Genomic DNA, 22,616 nt, shown 5'->3' on the forward strand with positions numbered 1-22,616 from the left:
GAGTCTGCTGCACGTGAGCATTTCGGTTTAATTCGTGGGTAATAGCGTGCGGTTTCACATTATTCCGTGAGAAGCATTGTGAATTTTCCACTTCACATCAGAGGGAGCTCTTCTTAATTATAAATACCAGTCGTTAGACCACGTTACAGAAATCACTTAAATATCAGCATCCCGTCAGATCGACGTGGACCTACTGTGCGCACGATGCTCATCCACTCGACATAGAGAGATCGGTGCTGGCTGGAACCGGGTTGAACCTCATTTCAGTCCAAAATTACAACATGCTCTATTCTAAACCCTCAAAATATAGGATTGTGTGTGATTCGTTGTATCCGTGTAGTGGTTTAAGCTACCTTAGGAGCTTGCGATTTCACGGTCAACTCATCTCGTGTAAGTCTCTCCGTCAGGGCTACTTTCTTCTTATTTGCGCAAACCGCAGTATCATTGTGGTGTACATAGCTATCATTCCAACCGAGGAAAGTGTAAAACTGTCTGTTTCGACCAGAACTCGTATCTTTCCAGCGAGCTAATTAGCGTCAATACAGAAGGACCAATTACCTAAAGTGTAGTATGGTAACGGTAGATCCAAGATCACACCCAACTACGACCAAACCCCTCTACATCAATCACCCTGTATTGCGCCAGATCTCACTCTAACCAAAAAAAAGCTGCAGATGAAATTAAACCATCTTTCTAGGTCACAGCAAGAAGCGGTTCAAGGGATTCCCGTTAGCTGTTCATGAAGGGGATCTCAACGACGTCTTTTACAGCATGCCTTCCATNCGAAATCTCTATAAGTTCGCCGACCGGCTTTTTACCGAGTAATAAACCTCCAGCTGTAATATGCTTTCAGCGCCTAACTACCATGCCAACCAAAGTAAGCACGAGGGCTGGGATACTGCCGGGTTGTCCAAGCCCAGACAGGGTAAGTCGAGAGGCAGAGGTAGCTTCGAATCACGGACCTTCCGGTCCGTGATTTCGCGCTCTAACCACTGAGCCATCTTGCCCCCTTTTTACCGAGTCCGAGATGCTCTTGTTCTCCCGTTGGCAAATGCGCTTATCCATGTGGAGGACCTTAATGACCATCTTTATTCTTTTTGATTGGGGAATTCCCCCCGCATACATTAGCACGGTCTTACGTTGGACAACCTCTTGTGTCCAACATAGACGTTTTATGGTCATCACAAGGTGACCTAGTTCTGCCTCGAGATTCTATACGGCTTCTTTGATGAGCTGTTCGTGATGCTGATTACACCACAGACTCGCATTTTTGTGTTTCGGCATGCTTCGAGTCCGTAAGTTAAGGATAGGCATCTCACAAGACAGGATCACAGGGAACTTTCAAAGTGAACAAACCGATCATATGTCTGCTCAAATTCCCGTAAAAACGTGTAACTCACCTTCGTGTGTATGTCGCTGATAAACAGCCTATATGCATCGACGATGCACATCCCATCGAAAAGGCTCTCAATGTCCTGTGACCACTACTAAGTCAAAAAGTGCACAAAGATTAATTACTTCTCCGCCAAAGATTACGTGGAACGCGACTTCCGACGTAAAGACTATTAGTACAGTACTGAAAAATGCTTAGACGACTGTTTCTACAGTAACTGTAGGTGAACTTCGGAAGGGCCTTACAACTTGCTGTGTCAGGTATAGGCGCAACTGATCTGCCAGGGGTTCAGAGTAGTTAACGCGACGAATTAATCATGGCTTGTGACGCAAATGAGTATTCTGGTGATGCCATGAGTACGCCTAATCAACCAAACTTGGAAAAACATAGATCCATTTGAGTTTACCGTCACCGTGAGACTGGCATGTTACGTGTCATACGTATGTAAAAGCCCGAAAAAAGCAGTTATGATTTTTGAACATTTCTTGGATGTGATGCTTTCACTGTGATGTCTGAATTACTTATTCGTGAAGCAGAAAATGCATATGATAAACTGTGAATCCCTATATGCAGTATACACTCTGTCCAAACCTAAAGCTGCCACCTTGACGTGGTGGTCGGGCTTGAATGCTGCAATGACCCCGCGGGCTACACTGGCTGGAACTCCGTTTCACAAGGTGCAACCATGTCAGGAAGGCCAAAGGGGAGCAGCAGGACCCCGTACTACGAATAATCGTGCTACGAGGTGGTCTAGGGGTAAAGTCGTACTGTCATCTACGACAGGAATGTGAAGGCAGTAAGGTGTTTCCCCCAGGTGACCAGCATGTCTATATTTATGGAAGCAGCGACGCTGTCTTCCTCCGAGGAAGAACGGGTTAGAAAAGGTCGGCCCCAAAACCGCACACTCCGATCGCCCAGTAGTTGCCCGTGACCGTCGGCGCATTATCCAATACGGTCGAAATACTTTTAAAACCAGAGCCCGGTGCTACTCAAAAGGTACGTGCTGTGCGCAGCCGCATCAAGAATGAGACAGTACTGCCTTATTCCCTGCGCCCTCGGGTTAAGACAACCCCCTGCGGTCCACCAGGTCAGACGTTAGAGTCAGAGGCTAGGGTCAGGGTCCCCGAAAAAAACCCTACATTCTCCCACTGCCTTGTGGATCAGACTTTTGAGTCAAAGGCTCAAGGTGGGGTACCTCAACCAAACCCCCTTCCTCGGCCTGGGCAACCGGGAAGTATCATTAGCTCGCGCAGTTCAGCGTCCACCGATGTCCGTTCCCAACCCCTTCCCACCCCACAAGCAAACGTCGCTGGGCCATCTGACTGTCAGTCACCTGACCGAAGGGCCTTAGGCTCCTCGCTGCCTACAAACATTAAACAAAATAACACCTTTCTGAATCCACGAGATTCTTTCTATACAGGAGCTTTTAACGTCCGTACTCTGTGTCAAATTGGCAAACAGGCAGTGCTCGCTGAAACCTTGTACTCCATTAAAATCGATGTATGCTGTGTCTCCGAAACACGCATCCAAGACCCGAGCGTGGTTCTGCATCTCAGAACGCCAAGGATGAACCCAGCTCTTTCACATTTCTCCCTCCGTGTGTCTGGTGACCCAGAAGCGATGACTCGTGGAATGTATGGCGTGGGAGTTGCACTCAGCCCCAGAGCTGAACGCGCTTTGCTGGATTGGATCCCAGTGAACAGTCGTCTCTGCGCCGTCCGGTTATCCAGTTCAATCAAGCTCAATGCCTCGCGGCATAAAAAGCGGTGCCTGTTTGTCGTGTCGGCTTATGCCCCGACGGACTGCAGTTCTGATGCGGAGAAGGATACTTTCTATCGAGAGCTATCCAGGCTCATTCGTCAGGCAAAAAGCACTGACATTGTGATCCTTGCAGGCGATTTGAATGCTCAAGTAGGTCGTCTGAGCTCCTTGGAATCACATTTGGGTGGTCGATTCGGAGTCGATGCTCGCCGAACAGACAACGGGGATCGCCTCCTTCAGTTGTGTGCTGATCACGAACTGTTTCTGGCAAGTACGAACTTTCAACATAAACGTTCGCACCGCGTAACCTGGCGGCCGCCAACTACAAATCAACTGTGGACCCAGTTGGACCACGTGGTCATCAGTCACCGGTGGAGAGCCACAATTCAAGACTGCCGTTCTTTCTGGGGCACACCACTTGATTCCGATCACGCCATGGTGCGCGCACGCCTCGCAAGTCAGCAACGAGCATCCTAATCCACCAGTTTCGAAGAACTGCCACAGCTCAGCAGTATCGATCTGAGCTAACCCAACAACTCTCCACAGTAAAACAATACTGTGGTGGCAGTGAGCATGTGGATGAAGCGTGGCAAAATGTGAAAGGAGCTATGTTAGCGGCGTTCAATGCTGCCTGCCCGACTTCTCCAATTCGACAAGATCATTGGATATCGTCGACGTCACTATCCATGATTGCGGCCAGGAAAGCCACACCAGCAAGCAACGTGTTTGACGGCGCACGCAAATACCTCAAACGCCAAATAGTGAAAAGTCTAAGGAAGGACCGAGAGCTCTGGTGGACATCGAAAGCTCGGGAGATGGAGAAGGCTTTTGCTACGGGAAACAGCCGTGTCCTTTATCAACTGATACGATCGACTCGCCCCAGGAAAGCGAAACGATAAGTGAGAAAGATGGCTCATCAATTCACTCCCAAAAACGTCGACTGGAGAGATGGACCGAACGCTTCGAAGAGCAGTTCAGTTGGCCTCATGCAACACAGTCTGTGGGGATAATGCATACGGGCGAATGGAACGTAAACCTTGATCGCCCGTCGGAAGACGAAATAAGGTACGAAACAGCTCTAATAAAACGTGAGAAGGTACCAGGACCGGATGGTCTGTATCCAGCCCTCTTCAAAGAAGGCGGGAAATCCCTGGTGACCCATCTAACAAAGCTTATTGGTGCTATATGGGACGAAGAGAAAGTGCCTGCAGAATGGGGCATGTCGACAGTTATCCCTATCTTCAGAAAGGGCACGCGGACGCCGTGTGGAAACCACCGTGGCATTAGCCTGTTAGTTATGGCATCGAAGGTGCCCTCTGGCCTTATCCTTCGAAGGTTGACTGAACACAGGAAGAGACAGATCCGTGAAAATCAAGCTGGGTTCCGTCCAGCAAGAGGTTGCATCGATTATATCTTCACCCTCCGACAGATTCTAAAACAGCGACACTGCTTCCAGCAACCAACAATTGTGTTTCTTAATCTGAAAGCTGCCTTTGACTCTGTGGATCGCCAAGCCCTATGGTAGTGTCTGTGGAGCAAAGGTGTCCCCATAAATTCTTGACCCTCATTAAGGCGCTGTACGCCAACTCCTGCGGCCGTGTAAAGGTTCACAGGAAGCTTTCTCCTGAGTTCACGAAATCAAATGGTGTCCGACAGGGCTGCCCTCTTTCACCTTTCCTCTTCAACTTCATCGTTGATACGATCATCGAAGACCCACTACCAGCCTCTAATGCCTGTGGAGTCGAACTACTTCCTGGGCCTCCGCTCACAGACATCGAGTACGCAGACGACATAGCTCTTCTTGAATCTGACCCCGTGGCAAGGCAAACAATATTAAATGATTTAAATAATTATGCCTCGCGGTTCGGCATGCGCTTCACACCTGCAAAGTGTAAAGTGCTACTGCAACACTGGGTGGGCTCGAACCCTAGCCTCATGTTTGCGGATGAACCAATTTAGTAGACAAATTTTTTTTACCTGGGCAGCTGTATCAGTCCCGGTGATCTCACGAAAGACGATATTTCCATCCGGATTGGGAAGGCTAGAGAAGCTTTTGTGAACCTACGTCACCTGTGGCGTAGGCTTGGCATCAGCTTCTCTGTCAAGGGTCGAGTTTACAATGCTGCGGTGCGCTCCATATCATAATGTGGATCTACAACCTGGTCGCTGCGCGCTGAGGACGTCAAAAGACTTTCAGTGTGACCATCGATGTCTTCGGAGCATTGCCCGAATCTGGTGGGAACACCGGATCAGCAATGCTGAAGTACATCGAATGGTATTCGGAAGAAATAACTCACCCTCGATAGATGAACTGATCACACTGTACAGGTTGCGCTGGCTTGGCCACGTGCTGCGTATGCCAGTCGACCGACTTTCTCGAAGGGCTCTTTACGCACAACCACCAAGACAGACCATATAAATGGCTAGAGACAGTCAGACATGGTCCTGTCGCACCCTCAATGGCGCTCATGCATCCAAGCTATTGCCTTTAATGCATAGCTCCCTTCCCAATCCCCCCACTTGAGAGCCCACTGAGAATTCTAGATCTATGCACCAATTTATCAGCTCCCGCTTGCAATGCGCAGCTACCCCACCCCATCCCCAAATCATCGGTGAACGAAACTGTGGCATTTACAACCACTGTACGACGAGTACGCGGATAGTACAATGATGATGATATATTCATTCTGTCCGATGACCCTGTACAGTATGATCATTTGGAATTGCACAGAACGTTGATTTGCCCTTAGGGACATTATTAGGGTCGACAGCTCTTTCTATCGTGCAGTAAACTCTTGAATTATGCTCTTGCGTACAAACTAACCTCAAACACTCATCAATGTAGCAAAGGTTGTTTGTATATCCTCTCCGACGAGCGGTCAGTCAGATGGTGACGTCACTGAAGTTTTCCATAAAACACGTCCTTATTTGCGGACCTATCCTAAATTGGGGTTTCTCTTAGGATATTTTTCCTCCTCATTATTCGATTATTTGATTTTATCGACATCAGCTCAATTGAATTTGCACAAATGGATTGGGTGCTAACAACTCATGTATCAGGTGGTCAAGACTGCTGCTTCAGTGTTGATCAACCCCAGAGATATCGTTCTCCTTTCAGGCTGACACCTCCCATTCATAAGCTAGGATGTCAGGTTTTACTGACTTACCATGTGCGACTTGTTTACTCAATTATCATTCGGTGCTATTATCATCACCGTGCGTACCTATTATCAAAACTGTCCAGACCACCAATGAACCACCTAAACTTGTCTGATATTCCGCTCTTTGGATCCTTATTAATAATCACTATCAGACACTGAGGTAAAACAGTATGTTGGTGAACAAAGCCTACCTAAATGTGACCAGCTTGAGGCTGCATTCGTTCTACTAGACACTGGCTTTCGAATGACGTCAAATCGAGCTTACGTATCTGAACGATTTTCAAATGTCAGAGAGGACGACAGGGTTCCTTTCAAGAGCGGACGAAACTCATTTTTATCTTGGCCAACTTAGCTGATTCGGCTAGGTGAGATTAAGAACCCTCTATTCACCTGTAATCACAATTTCAGGCCGCGAACTTGGCACACATATCCAGTCGGTCAAACAATGAGGCTTTTGTGATCTCCTCAAACCATACAAGTCATGTCTGAAGATATACTTGACCGAATCAGCCATAATCTGCATCTTGCGAGCGTCATCAGTCGACCAAAGGAAAGTCACTTATCATACCCATTATCCACAGCATAACATCATTTGTCAGAATGGATGATTTGCTGTCAGTTTACTTGAAATCACGATTAGGCGGAGAACAATGAAACTGGATGAGAAAACGAATTAAGGCTAGTCTATTTGACTCATTCCGAGGTGCATAAATCTCCAGGCACAAACAGCCAAACTGGGTTGAAACTGACTACAAGAGCGTCATTGACATCAACTCTCCAAACACACAAACAATCAGAACAACCCAATCCAGGAAAGCGAGTCACACCGACAGCGCCAAAACGTCTGCTAATATCTTTCCTACCCCTCTACAAGACCAAGGGTTGGCCACCTCCCTGCTTGTGCCACTGAATTGGGCACGCAGAACAGCATTCTCCTCAACAAACGATGGTTCGCCATGCGCAGTACATGGCCTAAACAAACCAGCTTCTGGTACTGAACACATTCTCCAATGGAAGTCCCTGTTGCACAGCCTAAAACTCCCTTTCTAATTGCTGACAACTCACACGAGGTATGGTTCTGAGACTACGATTGTCGAAGATGTGAAGACGCCTCAGTTCGGCTGTCCGAACAGACGAAATCTCAGCCGCACAACAGAACAGCCCGTACTGTGGCCCGATACACACGTCCATAGAGATTTGAGGATACGCCGCTGTGACGACGTAGGTGCCTCAAACTAGCGAACGCGACCTCAGCCTTGCAGATTGGTGCATTGATCTCATCTGTCACACTACAGTCGAAACTAACATAACTTCCAAGGTACGTGAAACACTCTACAATTCCGAGTGCCCCTCCCTGGACTGTAAGTGCCCTGTTAAGTGACTGCATGTACAGGAGCATGAACTTATACTTTGTGGGTGCAAATGGCATATAAAATCACGGTATGACTTTGGTCAGTTCATCGATAAACATCTGCGCCTTCTCTCCTCTTTGAAGAGGATAACGATGTTTAATGCATGTTCCAGGTCGACAAGGTTTTCGTCAGAGACTATTTGAACACCGGGGTTTATAAGGCCTTCTAGCGTTTGTCCCATTATTCTATCGATCAAGAAACTTAATAGGAATGGAGAGAGAGGGTAGCCCTGACGGACACTGCTTTGTGTACAGAAGCTTTTGAGGAGTTCTCCATGTACTCTGAAACGTTCCTAAACGTCTGAGATATCCCTGGCTTAGCGAGAGTGCTGAAGAGAACAGGTAATTAAACTGAGTTGAATGCACCTTGGAAATCCAGGAATACTGAAACTGCTGGTGGTTTATACGTATGACGTACGGCGTTGTTCTAGTACCTGACGCAGTGTGAAGGTTTGTTCACCATGTGGGCAAACGATTTCGGTCATTTCGGTAATGCGGTATGTAGCTGAAGCAGTCTTTCGCCGTTGTCTGTGCGCACGCAGTACAATCAACGTCGGCCACTCAATTGAGTCTCGGATGCGCTAGGCCTGTCAACTTGTGAATTCGAATCGCTGACAATTACAACTATATCTGTGCTTTTAGTCCGCCGTAACACGACACTCAAGGCGTCATAAAGGCTACCTTTGATGGTGTCAGAACTATAGTCGCCCAGAGCGCAAGCAAAAACGATAAACAGACAAAGATCAACAACCCACTCGAGATTCCCTCAGGGACGTTGCCAAACGAACAGCACAGATAATTATCAACGGGTGTCCAGTCAATCAAGGACCATTCTTCGCGGTGACTTAGGACGATACCTACAGCTGCATATCCTCCCGCAGTGATCTCTGGGTCGCCAGAGCCGGAAGCGAGTGGAGAGTGATCGGGTGTTCGTGTGAACCACTGCGCTTGGATACTGAATCCTAGTTTCTGAGGCACAGTACATACCAATGTCAAGTGAGTCCAGTGCGAAAGTGAAAGCAGCTTATGATCTCAATTCTTTCGGAGTGCGAACACCAAAATCGGCTGGACAATTGAGGCTGTATGCGCCGACGGAGCCGCAGACGTCGAGACCAAAGCCGATGCAAGACCAACTGGGTCATCAGTCCTAATGGAGAGGCCTACGAGAGTGTTGCTAATGTGTAGGGGAGAGCAGAAAAGCAGTATGTGAAGCTGAAGGAAGGGAAACGTCAGGAGTAGCCTGGTTTAGCTTACCGCCCTGTTGTATGAAGCAAGAAAGGCGACGCGGCGGAAGACACTACGCCGAGACGGTGTGACAACCAAAGTCTTTGGATCAAAACCCTGACCGCAAGGCGGAAATGTTCAACGGGAAATGCCAGTGCATTAGTTTTGCGAAAAGCCAAGTCAACACACATGTTTCAACCCCAACCTGGAGTACAACGAGGTTGTGTTTGTCAGTCAAGCTTATATCAACTTACTAACCTGGTATGAGACTGGTATGAGACACCCCCGTAAAGCTCAGTGGGTCGCAGAGGCAGACAAACCGCCACATCATGGTAAGGTCGTCTCATTGTGACGTCACAAGTACACGGGACAAACGCAAAAAAGAATGCCCCAGCGCAGCTCAACCAACGATCGAATGAAAGTCCCGATTTGACTACCCGCACCACCTTGCGAAAAATGGAGTGTTCCGAAGCGTAATCAGTGTTCATCCTGTGGCGTGTCTTCTTAAGTTGTTACCGGAGTACAAATTTGCGCCTGTGTGTTAAGACCCCTGACCAGCTCGCTAGTGAGAATAGATAATGGGGCGTTCAGTAACAAAGAGTAAAGCATTTAACAGGGCAGTTTTCCTTACTACGAAGGTTTCAGCTGGGAAGACTCGCCTTACGTCCCCGATCCGCTCCGGCGACACTCCACACTAAAACTATAGACCTTTAGAATGTTCCTAAATGCAGCGAGTCTTTTAATCAGGGGTCCGATTTTGGAGGTCTACCATACATACACAGAGAAAATTGAGACGCATCCAAATGATGATGACGCAAACTAAAGTAAGATACTAAGTCAGTGCAGGGTTGCAATCTTGTTTTCGGCTCAGTCATGGGAAGTTCCCAACCATACACATGCATTACTTGTTTCCTGATACGCGCTCTATCTTCCCGCGAACCAAGTGGTTATACAACAGCCACGTCAACTTAGGATATCAAAACCGAGGAAAATGAAATATTCGTCTAACCTGCACGGCTTTCGGTCAATGAATGATTGCCCTCCTATACTCACACAACATTAACGGGTGCATTTCACTATTGCCCTCGGTGTAATGCTATCGAAGCCAGTAGCGTGTTCCAGTACTCAAAAAGTTACGAGAGTTAGCTTAAAACCACAAGGTCGAAAAGCAACTACATACGGATGATTTCTCCTGTTGCCGGTAGAGAGGATTTGCCCGTTTCAATGTGTCTTGAAGCATAGTTTGATAGTAAAATCCTTCCAAATGCCTGAGCACAGTCTGGAATGGGTGCGTCGGATACTAGTCTAGCAGACTCAAGCTCTCGTGAATGCACCTAAGAAACTCACTAAGTAGCGTTTGATGGGGAAGTCTTATCTATACATCGTGAAGGAAGACGCTTTCTTATAACGAATGGCGCGAACGAGTATCCGGTTATTTTATCAGGTTGACGAACCACCGCTCTACTTGGTGAAGCTGGTTAAACCCGATTTCAGAACATCCTTGGGTGGTGCGGCAACTGGTTACGGCTCAAACCAGACCTACGAGGACCACCAGTAACCTTGAGGAACAAAGATGCATTTGGCCCCAAAAACGTCTGATCGCATCATAAAACCGTTTAAGTATCCCAATATGAATTGATGACTCTTCATTTTACTCCTCTGTCTTGCGGATGGGGATCTTTAGAAGAAAGCTTCAAAAACACTAGGAGTTCATTCTTCGGTTTGAACAACCCATTATCCGGTAAAAGAGCATGACAAGGCAGTACAACAGAACGTTGTTTCTTTTTAGACTTTAACTTTCGAAGACTAACTCAGTTGATCCGTGCGACCGACCACCGGAAACCAACCATCAAGGATCAGAATGAAGTGGCCATTAAAAAATAAAGAGGGATGCCTTGACCATGGGCCGAATATTTCAAACAGTTATTACGGCCACCAGCTGCACGCATCTAGAACCTACTACTGACGTATTATCCGGGCCGGTGAACGTCGAATAACCTACGGCCTCTGAGGTTTACGATTGCATGTATTATCTCAAACGCCATCAAACTTCTGGTCCGGATGACCTCCCACTCGCATTGTTCGAAGATGGGGTGAAGTTCTCAGTCGGCAATTGTCGCAGTCCCCTCTGCTGAAGCCTATGATATCAGTGGCGCCACCAGCTTAACTTTCCACTAGAGCTTTGGAAGCATTAACAGTTCGAAGTAATTCGAAAGAAACCGTTGTAATCCCCGTAAAGAATGCGCCAGAAGATCACGTTACCAAGCATGGACGTCCCAGCCCCTAAAACGTGTCATCCAAGCCGACAAGACGCACACACCCAAAACGAAGTAATGAAGAATGTGTCCCTTCATAAATGTATCTAACACCAAAAACTGCGGTAGTTCGACTATGTATTGCGCCCCGTTGTCGAAAAAAGTGCCGCTTTTCGCACCCGGCTCATAGAGGCGCAAGTAGAGAGGTGGTCAACCTTTGACCTGACAGAGGGGTATGAAGACGATTATGAAAAGTCTGGGTACCGTCGGGGCTACTCATCTTCCAGGATGGGGTTCGCCCACACTAGATAAACCATGACTGCCTGATCCAGTTGAGGAATTGGAACAAATAACGCAGTCGAGTAACTGAGGTGAGTGTTCGGTAGCCAGACTCGTAGAAAGCCTTCGATTCTGTAAAAGGTAGGCTGCTGCTCTCAAGCCTGAAGCGCTATGAAGTGACTGCATGGACGAATTTCTGAGTAACCGGATTCCTTGTGTGAAGGCAGGAGATGCAACAACAAAGCCGACAGCACCGATCAGTAGTGTTTCGCAGCGAAGGATGGAGCCCGCCATGCATTTAAATTACCTTTCATTTGGTCATGGAATTGGTTAACCCTTGTGGCTTCTCGCTATGGGACTAGGTGAGGCAACTGCAGAATGACCTGAAAGCAGTAGCTGAGTGGGTTTCACACCATAAAGTATCTCTACTAACCAACACACGGATGAGGAAAACATGATAGGTCACTAAGGGAGAGATTGAACATGTGGGTGTTCCCACGCAATTATTGCCAACGGTACTGCACACCAGCTCCCTGCAACGCTTGTCTCGAAGCGGGCAGTGACAAGCCGTCACTGTGATATATACTGTTTTCGCCCAGCCACATCTTGAGTACTGCGATCAAGGTTAGAACTCATATCTCAAACAACTAAAACTATATTGAAGGGCTCCACAAGATACTTGGTCGATTACCTTATAAGGACTATGACATTTGGGTCCATACGACCTATAATGTTGTGGAGCACAAGATCTCAGAAGTTCACAAAAGATTGGTTGGTCTATCAGTGACACTCAACGCCGAGTAGGATTTTACAAATAGAATATAATTGCGGGAGCATTTTGGGACTCATTGAAAGTGTCAACTTAAACTTCGCACGTAATTTTCTAGTAACTGAACAGTCAACCTATGGAACAGCTTTCTCAACCGAGTGGTTGAGGGTCCGTCCATCGACAACATCAAGAAACGAGACGATGCTTTTCAGAGCACCTAGCATGCATAAGCTAACAAGTTGGGTACAACGCCACACGGCCGCTGGCTTGCTGGTTCGAATATGGCTTGAGCGACCTGGCAGTAGCCCGGCCCTCGTGCTTTCTTCGGGTGGCATGGCAAATGGATACCGAAAATGTGTTACAGCTGAACGATTATATAATCTTACATGAAAACCAGTGAGTCCCTGGTTCACCGTATGTTGTATGTGTAGTGCCTGGTTCTATCATACTGCTCAAAGTCCAAATGGGTCTGCTGAAATCATGAAATTCACCTGTGAATTGGCTGAATGTGGGTGGCACATTCTCTCAAGTGATCAGTCTGGGCACGGAGCAGTTCACCTAAAATCGCCTACCTCACCCAGGATTCGTTGGATTTGGGTGAGCTTATTTAACCAGGCGTAAAAATACTCTCAATCTGGGGCGAAGCCTAAAAGGAAAAAGAGAGCACTTACATGACAACGCGGCAGTGTTGCTAGCAGTATCTTGGGGTCTCGTCCCGCGGTTAACTGCCACCGAGTTGAATATTTGGTCAGCTATGGGATTGCTCCGTGACCCAGAAGGATTACCAACTGATATCACCTGGGGGTTCCCTCCTTGGATTCGCGACAAGGCCTCCAAAGTTGGACCGGACAGTGGATCGCCTCCAGAGTGATGTGACCCGTTCGTACCAACTTCTCTCGTCCGTGAATTTTGAGAGGTACCAGCGGGTATATTGGCAGGAGGCTTGGGGTTTCCGGGTTCTGGCTTTGAGTATATATCCCCCATTGTAATCCTAACTCAAGTAGTTGGTACCACGGATACAAATTAACAGAATCCTTATAACGCTTCAATCTAATTAACACGAAAACCAGTCTTGAAGCGAGACCTGAAAATGGAGTCAGTATTTACAGACGTTATTCGGCAAAAATCCCCCTCAAAAAGCAGAGTGGCGAAAAGCTTGTGTACACTGTTTCCTGACGGCTAAGCAATCAGCCCACCATTCCATTTCATACAGCCATCACTATACATATAAACATAAATTGAAGAGTTAACATGGTGAGCTGGACTTGGGGCCAACAAACAAATGAGTGGGGATTGAGCCAACCCAACGTTCTGATTGGTTGAGGCGCTCAGGGCATAGGATGTACAGTCCTTTGAACCGCGTGATACAAGATATTATTCTATATAGCTGCGGCTCTCAGTGAACCACCAAACCAGTATCTGCAGTGTCAGCAGAGGGCATTATCCAAACTTGTATTCTGTTCCTGAAACCTCAACACATCCAAACTTGGTAAGGCCCAATTACGAACAGAGGAATATGTTCGTCAAACTTTAGACATGACAAAGTCCTACAACGCGTTCGGGCCAGATGGGGTTCATCCAAGGTTCCTGAAAGAAATATCTCAAAAATTAACAAAGCATTTCTAACTACTCAATTGGGACGGGTTGGGAATCTATTAAGAAGTCATCGTCTCAGAGAGATTTGGTTAACACTCGGTGGATTTGTTGCTGGATAATGTTTCGTTTTTGACACAAGAGCCTGGTCGGACCATGTAAGATACCAGGATGATCGGGTGTGAAGGCCGTGACCGTGTGTCTATATTTTCCAAATCTATCATTTACCCAATGTCTAATGCATGCCCTGCCATTGCTGAGAATTCGAATGTAGCCTGGTATCCATTCACTTTCCTCAGTGATCTGCAAATGCACGACTCACGCTCGCCGATTCCGACGTGAAATTGTCTGATTTTCTGATCTAAATAATGCGTACGCGTCGCTTCATTGAGGATCCATGGATGGACCAAGTCTGGTCCAAATGCGAAGGACGGTTTATCTTTGCAGGAGTTGGCAAGTATCGTCCTCCGTGAACAGCAAGTTGATCGAAGCCCGTTCGTAGTCACGCCATGACAAGATTGGGTGTGAAGAGGTCGCTGGGCAGAATAAAGGCCTGCACAGTGTACTCTGTACACTTCACCTACCACTATCGGGCCACTCGTGTGTTCCACGTTCGTGTCTCTCAATGAGAAGAGGTCCACTATCGTGGCTTGTTCAGCTGGCGGATTTCTGATTCAAAGCGGTTCCGCATTTTACGGAACGCAACTTTATCTGCTATACCTCCTGTAGTCAGCTTTTTGAAAAATAGTTGAGACTTCCTTCCCAGAGGCCGTTGGTTCACTTTGGGTAGCTTGCTGTCCATTCGGTTGCGCTGGTTTTTCGGAGCAAGCGTCGCGTAAGTCCGATGGACTTACCGGATAGTGGTTTGTATAACTCATGATGAAATGGTCGCAGTTTTGATCGCTCACCTGTTGGGAACTGACAATCATACCTTCGAGCAGAGCTAAGCCGACCAGTTTTTCACTGTTGACTAGCGATACATGACGAATACATGGACACACACCTTTAGTGAACAACAGTTTTCCCCATCTTGGATGGTTTGAAAATAAAATTATCTTCCTCCAACGATTCTTCACATTGCATCTTGAATTTATTCAAGAGAGTTTCTGGGTGCTTTTTGTGAGTCCCCTTTCTGAAAAATTTACGTATCCCCCATCTGGAAAGCTCTCCTGAATATTGCTGTATCACTCATAATGTTCGGTACTGAAATGCCGCATTTTCCGATTAATCACGAGTTAAATTGTTGAATTCTTGCAACTCATTTATTCGGGAATTATTGTTTCCCTCAATACTTTTCTCAAATAACTTGGTGCTTCAGCCGCATCTGAGTTACTGCGCCGGAAGTTGACGGAACTCTTGTTTCTGCCTTGCAACGCTTACTAGGGAGTTCTATACAAAGATTCGAGGCGTACCGAACGCAATGGTATGCAAATGTGACAAGTTTACACCTCAAGAGCTATGACTTAAGTTGGCATGGTAGACAGCGTAGTTGCGCGGCTGCCAAATTAATCACAATACGTGACTTACTTTAGACAACCTAGCCTGAAATTTAAATTGGGCGCCGAGGAATGATCCGCATGTTGCATAGTATACGTTCGGCCTAACGGGTCTACGAATGATGAGAGCGATCATTAGAATGATGCCCTGCTATAAATGATTCCAATAAGCGTGTACTGAACACATGTCACCTAAAGAAGGTTCCACTACTCTACTAAAAAGTGGGTGACATCCTTCCAGGTGGACGTCCTCCACGCCTTCCACAACTGTGAGAAACAAATAGGGGTTTCGGAAATATGACCTCCATTCAGCGTGATGGTAGCTGGGCCTCCATAGTTGTCAACCAACGGCTCAAGGTGGGCACTGAAGGCGATTCCGTTTACCTTTTCGGCAACGGCCTAAAACTGTCATAGCGTCATTTGAAAAATAATGATTCGGTTAACGGACTGCTGCAGGACATTATTGGAGGGAAAGTGATGATCATGGAGATTTTGTGCCACAGAAGTTCTCCTTCATGGAGGATGCAAACGCAATTCATGTCACCACCCCACGCCTGAAGGGAAGTTCAAAAATCGCCGCAAAGTAGGAGTGATAGCGTGTTATCGGGCTACAAGCTACCAGTATATCGCCAAGAATGAAACAACCGTTGTGTGAGGGGCAAAAACCGCAGCAACAAAGCAACAGAAATTCATTGCAGCCTTGCTAAAGACGAACGGCCTTCCGGTAAAGTTGGGAGGGCCAGTCATAGAGGCCTGCAGTATTGGATGCGTGTAACTCAGCATTTAATATCTGCTTGTGAGAGCGACTCAAATCAATTTTCGAAGGAAGCATGCTGCCAAGGTTGCTGCAAGTTAGGCTTTAATGTATCTAATGGACTAACTGCCGCAGGTTGTGGCATGACATTTCACATACTACTATTTCACTACGCTCAGTATAGTAATCAGATAATGGGCGACCAAGAAAACACATGGGGTCCGTGAGTGTCCCAGACGAGCTTTGAGGAGGCAGCGGCAATGCATGACTCTAGGTAGCACCATTCGTTTCCTTCTGTAATGGATGGCTACGAAAATTCTTCCCAAAACAGTAATTAAAAGAATCAAACATGCGTACGTCATGCACATCTCAAGTTGCGGCAGTCATATTGGGCTCAACACTGCGTAGGGGTCGTCTAAACCGTACAAAACACTAGTTCGTTTGTTAACCAGAGCCTTAAACTTTTCGAAACCAAATATTGGAAGACGGTTACATGTGGGCGGGCGCAACGGAATGTATACGGTGTGTCCTGAAGAATTTGTCCCCCTTTAGCGAACCCACGTAAGCGGAAGGAAACCAGTGGCAAAAACGTGTTGAGTGCTAGGAATTATACTCATCACATACGGTAATAATACTAATTTTGAAGGCTCAATAGTTAGGTTGCTGTATGAGGCACAGGGTTCAAAGCTATGGGAAGATCCCATTTCAGCCTGTTGCGCGAGACCTTGCGCCAATAAGCCCCACTTCTCGGATGCTCGCCTGCTTAAGAACTGTGAAGTTAATTCAATAACTCTGTATGTTTACCTTGGAACTGTTTATGACTTGGATGTCATGCAACCGCCACAGACCTAAAAATTGCTGTGCAATACAAAAACATCCCTTCCGCAAACATCTATCCAGTTAGTATTCAGCTGCGCATAACACCCTTGCAAAATATCGTTCTAAGTTTGCTCATCCCGGCATTATATCACTTCCATCTTTTAAGCGCTTACTGATGTTTGAAGTTCAGTTCAATTGCTACTTTCCAGATGTTTGGTATTTACAAATCCTTTTATGGTCAATCAGTCCGGCATTGCCGTTTTTCCCTAGATCAAGTTGCGGTAATCTGTTGCACGACCACAAATATTTACCTCGAAAAAACTTCGTGTGTGTTTGAACATAGCTTTCTTTTACCTATTAGCTCGAACCGAAAATGTGTGCACTCGGCCGTTTGAATTCGTTTTCATGGATATTTTCCCGTAACTCTGGGATGCATTTTGATTTCACAGTTGCACGAGTGGGACTCAGAAAGTGCACACCTACCTCAAAAGGAGATTTTCCGTGAGATTTTGGTTGCTAATGAGTTTTATTGCTTCACGGTCCCTTAAGCACCGTTAAACGAGAGCTTCAGATATGAACTTGTGGTATCAGTGAAAAACAAAATGTAGTAACAAATTTCTACAATATATCTGACATTGCAGGTGGCCCCAAGAGCTGTCGATTTTATGAACCGGTCGAGGCCAAAAAGTTGTGCGTATTCTCCATCAGTAGGCGGTATGCGAAGCGCTGGTTTACAGGTCTAAAATCCAAGAATGCACTATTTCACCTATCTTTCTGACCTTCTAGCTCACACCCATGAGTCAACTCAGTTGGTATATAATCGACTGCCTGTAAAACGATGGATGTTGGCTGCTTTTCTCAAATATCAAACGCCATGGTTTAATTTGCGGGAGTTTGTGTTTATTATATTGGGAGCTGTCCTCAGCTACCCTTGCAACTACCACCGAAAGTGTCCGCACTCTGCGTTGAAAATTGACTGGCAACCTGGCTTCATTGTGGCGGAAGTTAGCCCTTCGTTTTGGCCCCATGTATGCACGCTTCGCGCATACTTGTAAGTGGTGGCTTTGTTCTTTCAGTGTTTGTGAAACGATATAAAGCCATTTGTCAGGGGAAAGACAACCCACCGATTTGGGCTGCTTACAATTCATGGCACCGTAAAGAACTTTTATTAGTTTTTAGTGTCAATATTAGGATACGTATTGTTGAGGTATTACGTTATTCCGGCGTTGAACAAATTAGTGGGAATTAACAGGTAGCTTTAGCGTGATGTCCACCCTGAATAACGGGGTACGCCCACAGAGGTTCCCACTCCACCCTGTACAGGAAAGGAAGGGCTAGATGCGAATTAAATGCAGAAATATTTCCCCCTTAGATTTGGCGTCAGCGGGTTTATTGTACGGTGCAGCAACGTCCAGAAAACGTTTTTCTTTTAACTTCGTACCACACACGTCCATTTTAGGCAAAGGAGCTCTCCCAATATACGAGCAAAATGCCTATCCTTAGGCGGACATTCAGAATTGGGATTGAGCCATGTTTTGAACGAAGGAAAAGTTTATTTACTCATAAACTTGATGTCTCTCTGGACAATCACAGCTTTTAAAATTGCTTTATCGCACTCCATCTACAATTTGCGCGGGATTCATACTTCTGATGCACAAGACGGTGGTAGTAAATTTTGTGGAGCAGTTGCTTGATTCATTTGGGAGTACAGTGAAAGGGCACATGAACAGTAATCAAGTCGTCTTTGTCTGAGCAATCTAAAAATGTTCTAACCATTCAAGACTTATGTATGAAGAAGTTTCTTGCGGTTGCTGAAGGCTTCACGCTTAACAGAACCAATTAATCCGTCCCAACTAGTAAGTTAGGTGGTCAGCGAACGCTGTATCGAGTGCACCGAAAAGGTTTATTTTCACCGGAATACCGACTTCTTGATAGAGCTATGGGAAGAATTAGTGGGTTTATGTGCAGCACACACCACACCACACGCACACGCCACACCAAGGAATGCAGAAGGATACCAAACGCTGGTCAAAGACTCAGCAATGGCGGTGCATGCCTTAGACACGAGACATAGAATAGATCTGAAGAATGCGGAAGTTTTAAGACGGGGACTGCGATTCACACCACAGTGGCTGATAGCCGAGGCGATGGAAACTTCTAAGCACCGCAGCGTGAATAGAATGGAGGGTGTGGAGCTAGCGAGCGTATGGAAAGCGATCTTAGATAAGCCGAGTTGACACGTGACGGTGTGGTTGTCAATCCACTTAGGATCATCAGAAAAAACCGGAGGGTAGGGGTGGAAACCCCAACCAACCAAAGGTCACAGCATCCCTCTTACACAACTTTCCTAGCACTAGCTCCCTCACACGGACTAACAGAAGGTTCAAACAAATTTCAAGAGGAACCAACAACTGAACCGAACCAGAAGAACTAGACCCTGGGCTGGACCCAAACACAAGTAGGTTTCCCCACCGACCCAACACTTGTTCAGCCACTTTAACACACTTAAATCCATCGGCCGGCACCCAACAGAGATTTAGCTCGACTTGGCTAATTGGTTCTCCTTCCGCCTTAAGTCTCGATCAGCCTCGGAATCTAGTCACTTGGCCTGACGAAGCTTTTGTGTCAAAAGCGAAACGTTGCCCAGCAATAAATCTACCGATTGTCACCAAACGTTTTCGAAAACGGTGACTACCCAGTCGGTTTCAGGTATTTTCCAGGGTGGCCAATACTTCGGAGTTCCGGCTGAGGCAGTCTTGTGGGCACAAACAACACCCTCCGTCGGAGAATAGTAGAGATATGGCATACTACGAGCTAGACATCAGGCTGGACACGGCAGTCTTGGTACAGCCATCTCGACATCATACTTCAGCCTGTGGACAGCCCTGCACATTAATTTCTTGGGAGAGTCAGGGTTTGTGGGACAGGTATTATTGGCTTAAAAACTGTGACAACCAACGTGGTCCAATTATATTCTTGGGAACATCGGAGCCTCATGGCTATCTGTGCTGCCATCAACCTGCAGCTTATAATGTGCGTGGTTGAAGTCTCTAGCTACAATAGTGAGGGCCGACTTCAAAAACGGCGATCGACGTTCTGGTAAAGTAGTAGGGAATGGTGGTAGGTGTTGGATGTTAACCGGTCTGGCCATATGCAAAAACGAGTGAATTTCATTAGCAAGTTTAGGGCTGCGAATTTCATGATTAGTTATATAACCGTAGATTCAAAATAACTAGAAGGTTAGAAGTGTGACTAGACGTTTCCCGAAAACAGGATTGAAGCGCACGTGCCGTCGTGACTACCTCGTGTTTCCAGGCGGTTGGCTTGCAGATAACTGAGGAGATAGTGCCATAATGTATTTGAAGGTGCTACGGCAAAAGGGGGCCAGAAAGAGAGCACAGACATTGGTAAAGGTTATGGCAAGAATGATGAGTTAGTTGAAGTCCTAACATTCAGGACTGACACCAAATTGGGAGTCAGGATAACCAAAACTATTAAGAAGCATTCTGCGTGTTTGGTGTGTGAGGTGCGGAAGCTTTTTTGAGCATAATCATGTGCTGATTGCCACAAAATAGCCGCTCTACAAATGCAGTGTCGTATTTAATAAGCGGTGTGCTGAGAGTGCTACTGAAGTTGAGTGTGTGAAGTTTACAAGGTATACTGAGAACGAACAGCGTTGTTTTTATCAAACTACAGGGTATATGTGTCGGCGGGCGCGTCCAATAACGCGTGTGACCAGATTGGTGTACGCACGGGTATTTCATTATCGACAATGTGACTAACTGAGCAAGTAGTAAGCTTGTCTTTGTGGCAGTAGGACGTTTGAACAATTTCATCTAGGATAGCTATTTGAATATATGTTTTTGTTTTTGGAGCCCCTATAGATTGAAAATGGCCTTCCGGAAACGTGAACCGGAGTGATTACAAATTATGTTTGTCCAAATGCGACCGGTTAATAATAGGCATATAATTTGCCAGGGGTGGTTGTGTGTGGCAGGCGGACATGTATGAGTATGAAGAACCATCGTTGGCCGTTGGATCAGGCTATCACGCATGGTTGATGCCTCATGACAGCTTCAGGCACAGTATAGGCCCAGCAGTTGCAATAAGTATCGACAACATGTACAGTTATGAGTATAAAAGGACGTCCTTGGCCATTGGATTAGGCTACTCTGCATAGATGAGACCCCATAATCAGCGCCGCACATGGTCGGGGGTCCAGCAGTTACGATAAGTTGCGCGTGCAGCTATTATGGTTGTCTGTAATAGTTGACCTTATTTTCCGCCAGTTTAGTTGTGATTTATGACGCATTCCTGGTGAGGGGTTACAATCGGGAAGATATCGTCTTTTTGGTAATTCACACGAGGAAATCTTATACCGCTGCCTAGTTGTGCCTGGTTGTGTGGGATGACAATCAACCACAAGGATCACACTGGCATTACTACTGTACAATGCATCATGTCGTTCCCCATTATTGTACCAAGCGGAAGGTGAGCCCCACAAAAAGCTGTGTTGCGTTGAATCATGCTGAACGAACTCATCTCATTTGTAATGTCTGGGAGCACAAAGCATACAAACGTTAATAACCTATTCACCTGCGTAGAATTTGCATAGAATATTCGGTAGGTGTCAGCACACTTTTAAGGAAAACGCAGAACGCTAAAACATGATAAGGTTTGATTTTGCGCTTCGCTCCGTAACGTGGTAACAAAATGCGATTCGGAGATGATCGGTGACCTTGGAATTTGACTCAATTAAACAAAGTTCTATGAGCGACATATCACCGAAACGTGCAAACGGATTGAATTAACTCCCCGTAAACCCGCACTTTCATAAATGCCCCACTACAAACAAAAAGAAACTTGGGTTTATTTCTGGTTAGTGGACGTCTGATTCATAGGAAAATTCACAATTCTGATTTGTAGCCAGAATTGGATCAGGATGTCAGACAGTCAGTCGGCTTGTGAACGATGCTGGCGACTGATGCGGGCGCACTGAATGTGAGTGCCCGGCGGTTGAGCACCAAGGGTGGTCGTGAGCAATTCCTCCGAGTCGCCGCTGAGTTTGCTTAATGTGTGTATTCAGACTGCATATATGATACAAGTGGCTGCATAACTAGGAGTCCGATGATTTCTAATCTCCCAACGGACCCGCGGATCTTCATTGGGAGAAATCAAGTCCCGCAAGTTGACAGTAGCGGCCACTGTAACAACCCCGGATGTTGAGAAATATGGGAATGCAAAGGGGACCCAGCCGTTTGACATAATGACACCGAGTTTCCTAGCTGCTTGTGCAGACGGAATTTCCCAACATTGATCGTCAGTGAGTACGATCCTAAAGGCTGCCTCATGATGCAAGAGGCAAATAAAATTTTCACCAACTGCACCGACACTTCATGGATCTGTGACCAAAACACCTCGGACCCAGCCCTATGGATGGTTAAACGATGGATACTATACTGCAATGGAAGCACGTGTACGGATTTGTCTCCGGTGGTGATTGATGTAAAAGAGTCAGCAACGAGAAGTTAGTTAGGTGAACATATCATCGTGAGCTTGTGCAGTGTTGGGCAAGACCCTGATAGCTGAGCAATAAAAGCCCCAAAAACTATCTACTCCGAAAGTCTGAATCCAAAAAGCCAACCCCGGAAAACTTATGTAATCTGAAGAATGGATAGCGGGTTAAAACGTGTAAAAATGT

General features: G+C 46.4%; 1 protein-coding gene across 1 annotated transcript in view; it reads right to left on the minus strand.

The window, feature by feature from the left end:
• T265_04571 (hypothetical protein) overlaps positions 1-13,523 on the minus strand; it is a gene marked incomplete at both ends in the record, with an annotated part of 74,261 nt that extends 60,738 nt beyond the window's left edge. Inside the window, one exon of the mRNA XM_009169346.1 lies at positions 12,925-13,523. Within this exon, the coding sequence (XP_009167610.1) occupies positions 12,925-13,237 (313 nt within the window). The remainder of the gene's footprint in view (positions 1-12,924) is intronic.
• Between the last annotated feature and the right edge of the window lie 9,093 nt (positions 13,524-22,616).

Source organism: Opisthorchis viverrini (genome assembly GCF_000715545.1).
Source record: "Opisthorchis viverrini unplaced genomic scaffold opera_v5_77, whole genome shotgun sequence".
Taxonomy (NCBI): domain Eukaryota; kingdom Metazoa; phylum Platyhelminthes; class Trematoda; order Opisthorchiida; family Opisthorchiidae; genus Opisthorchis; species Opisthorchis viverrini.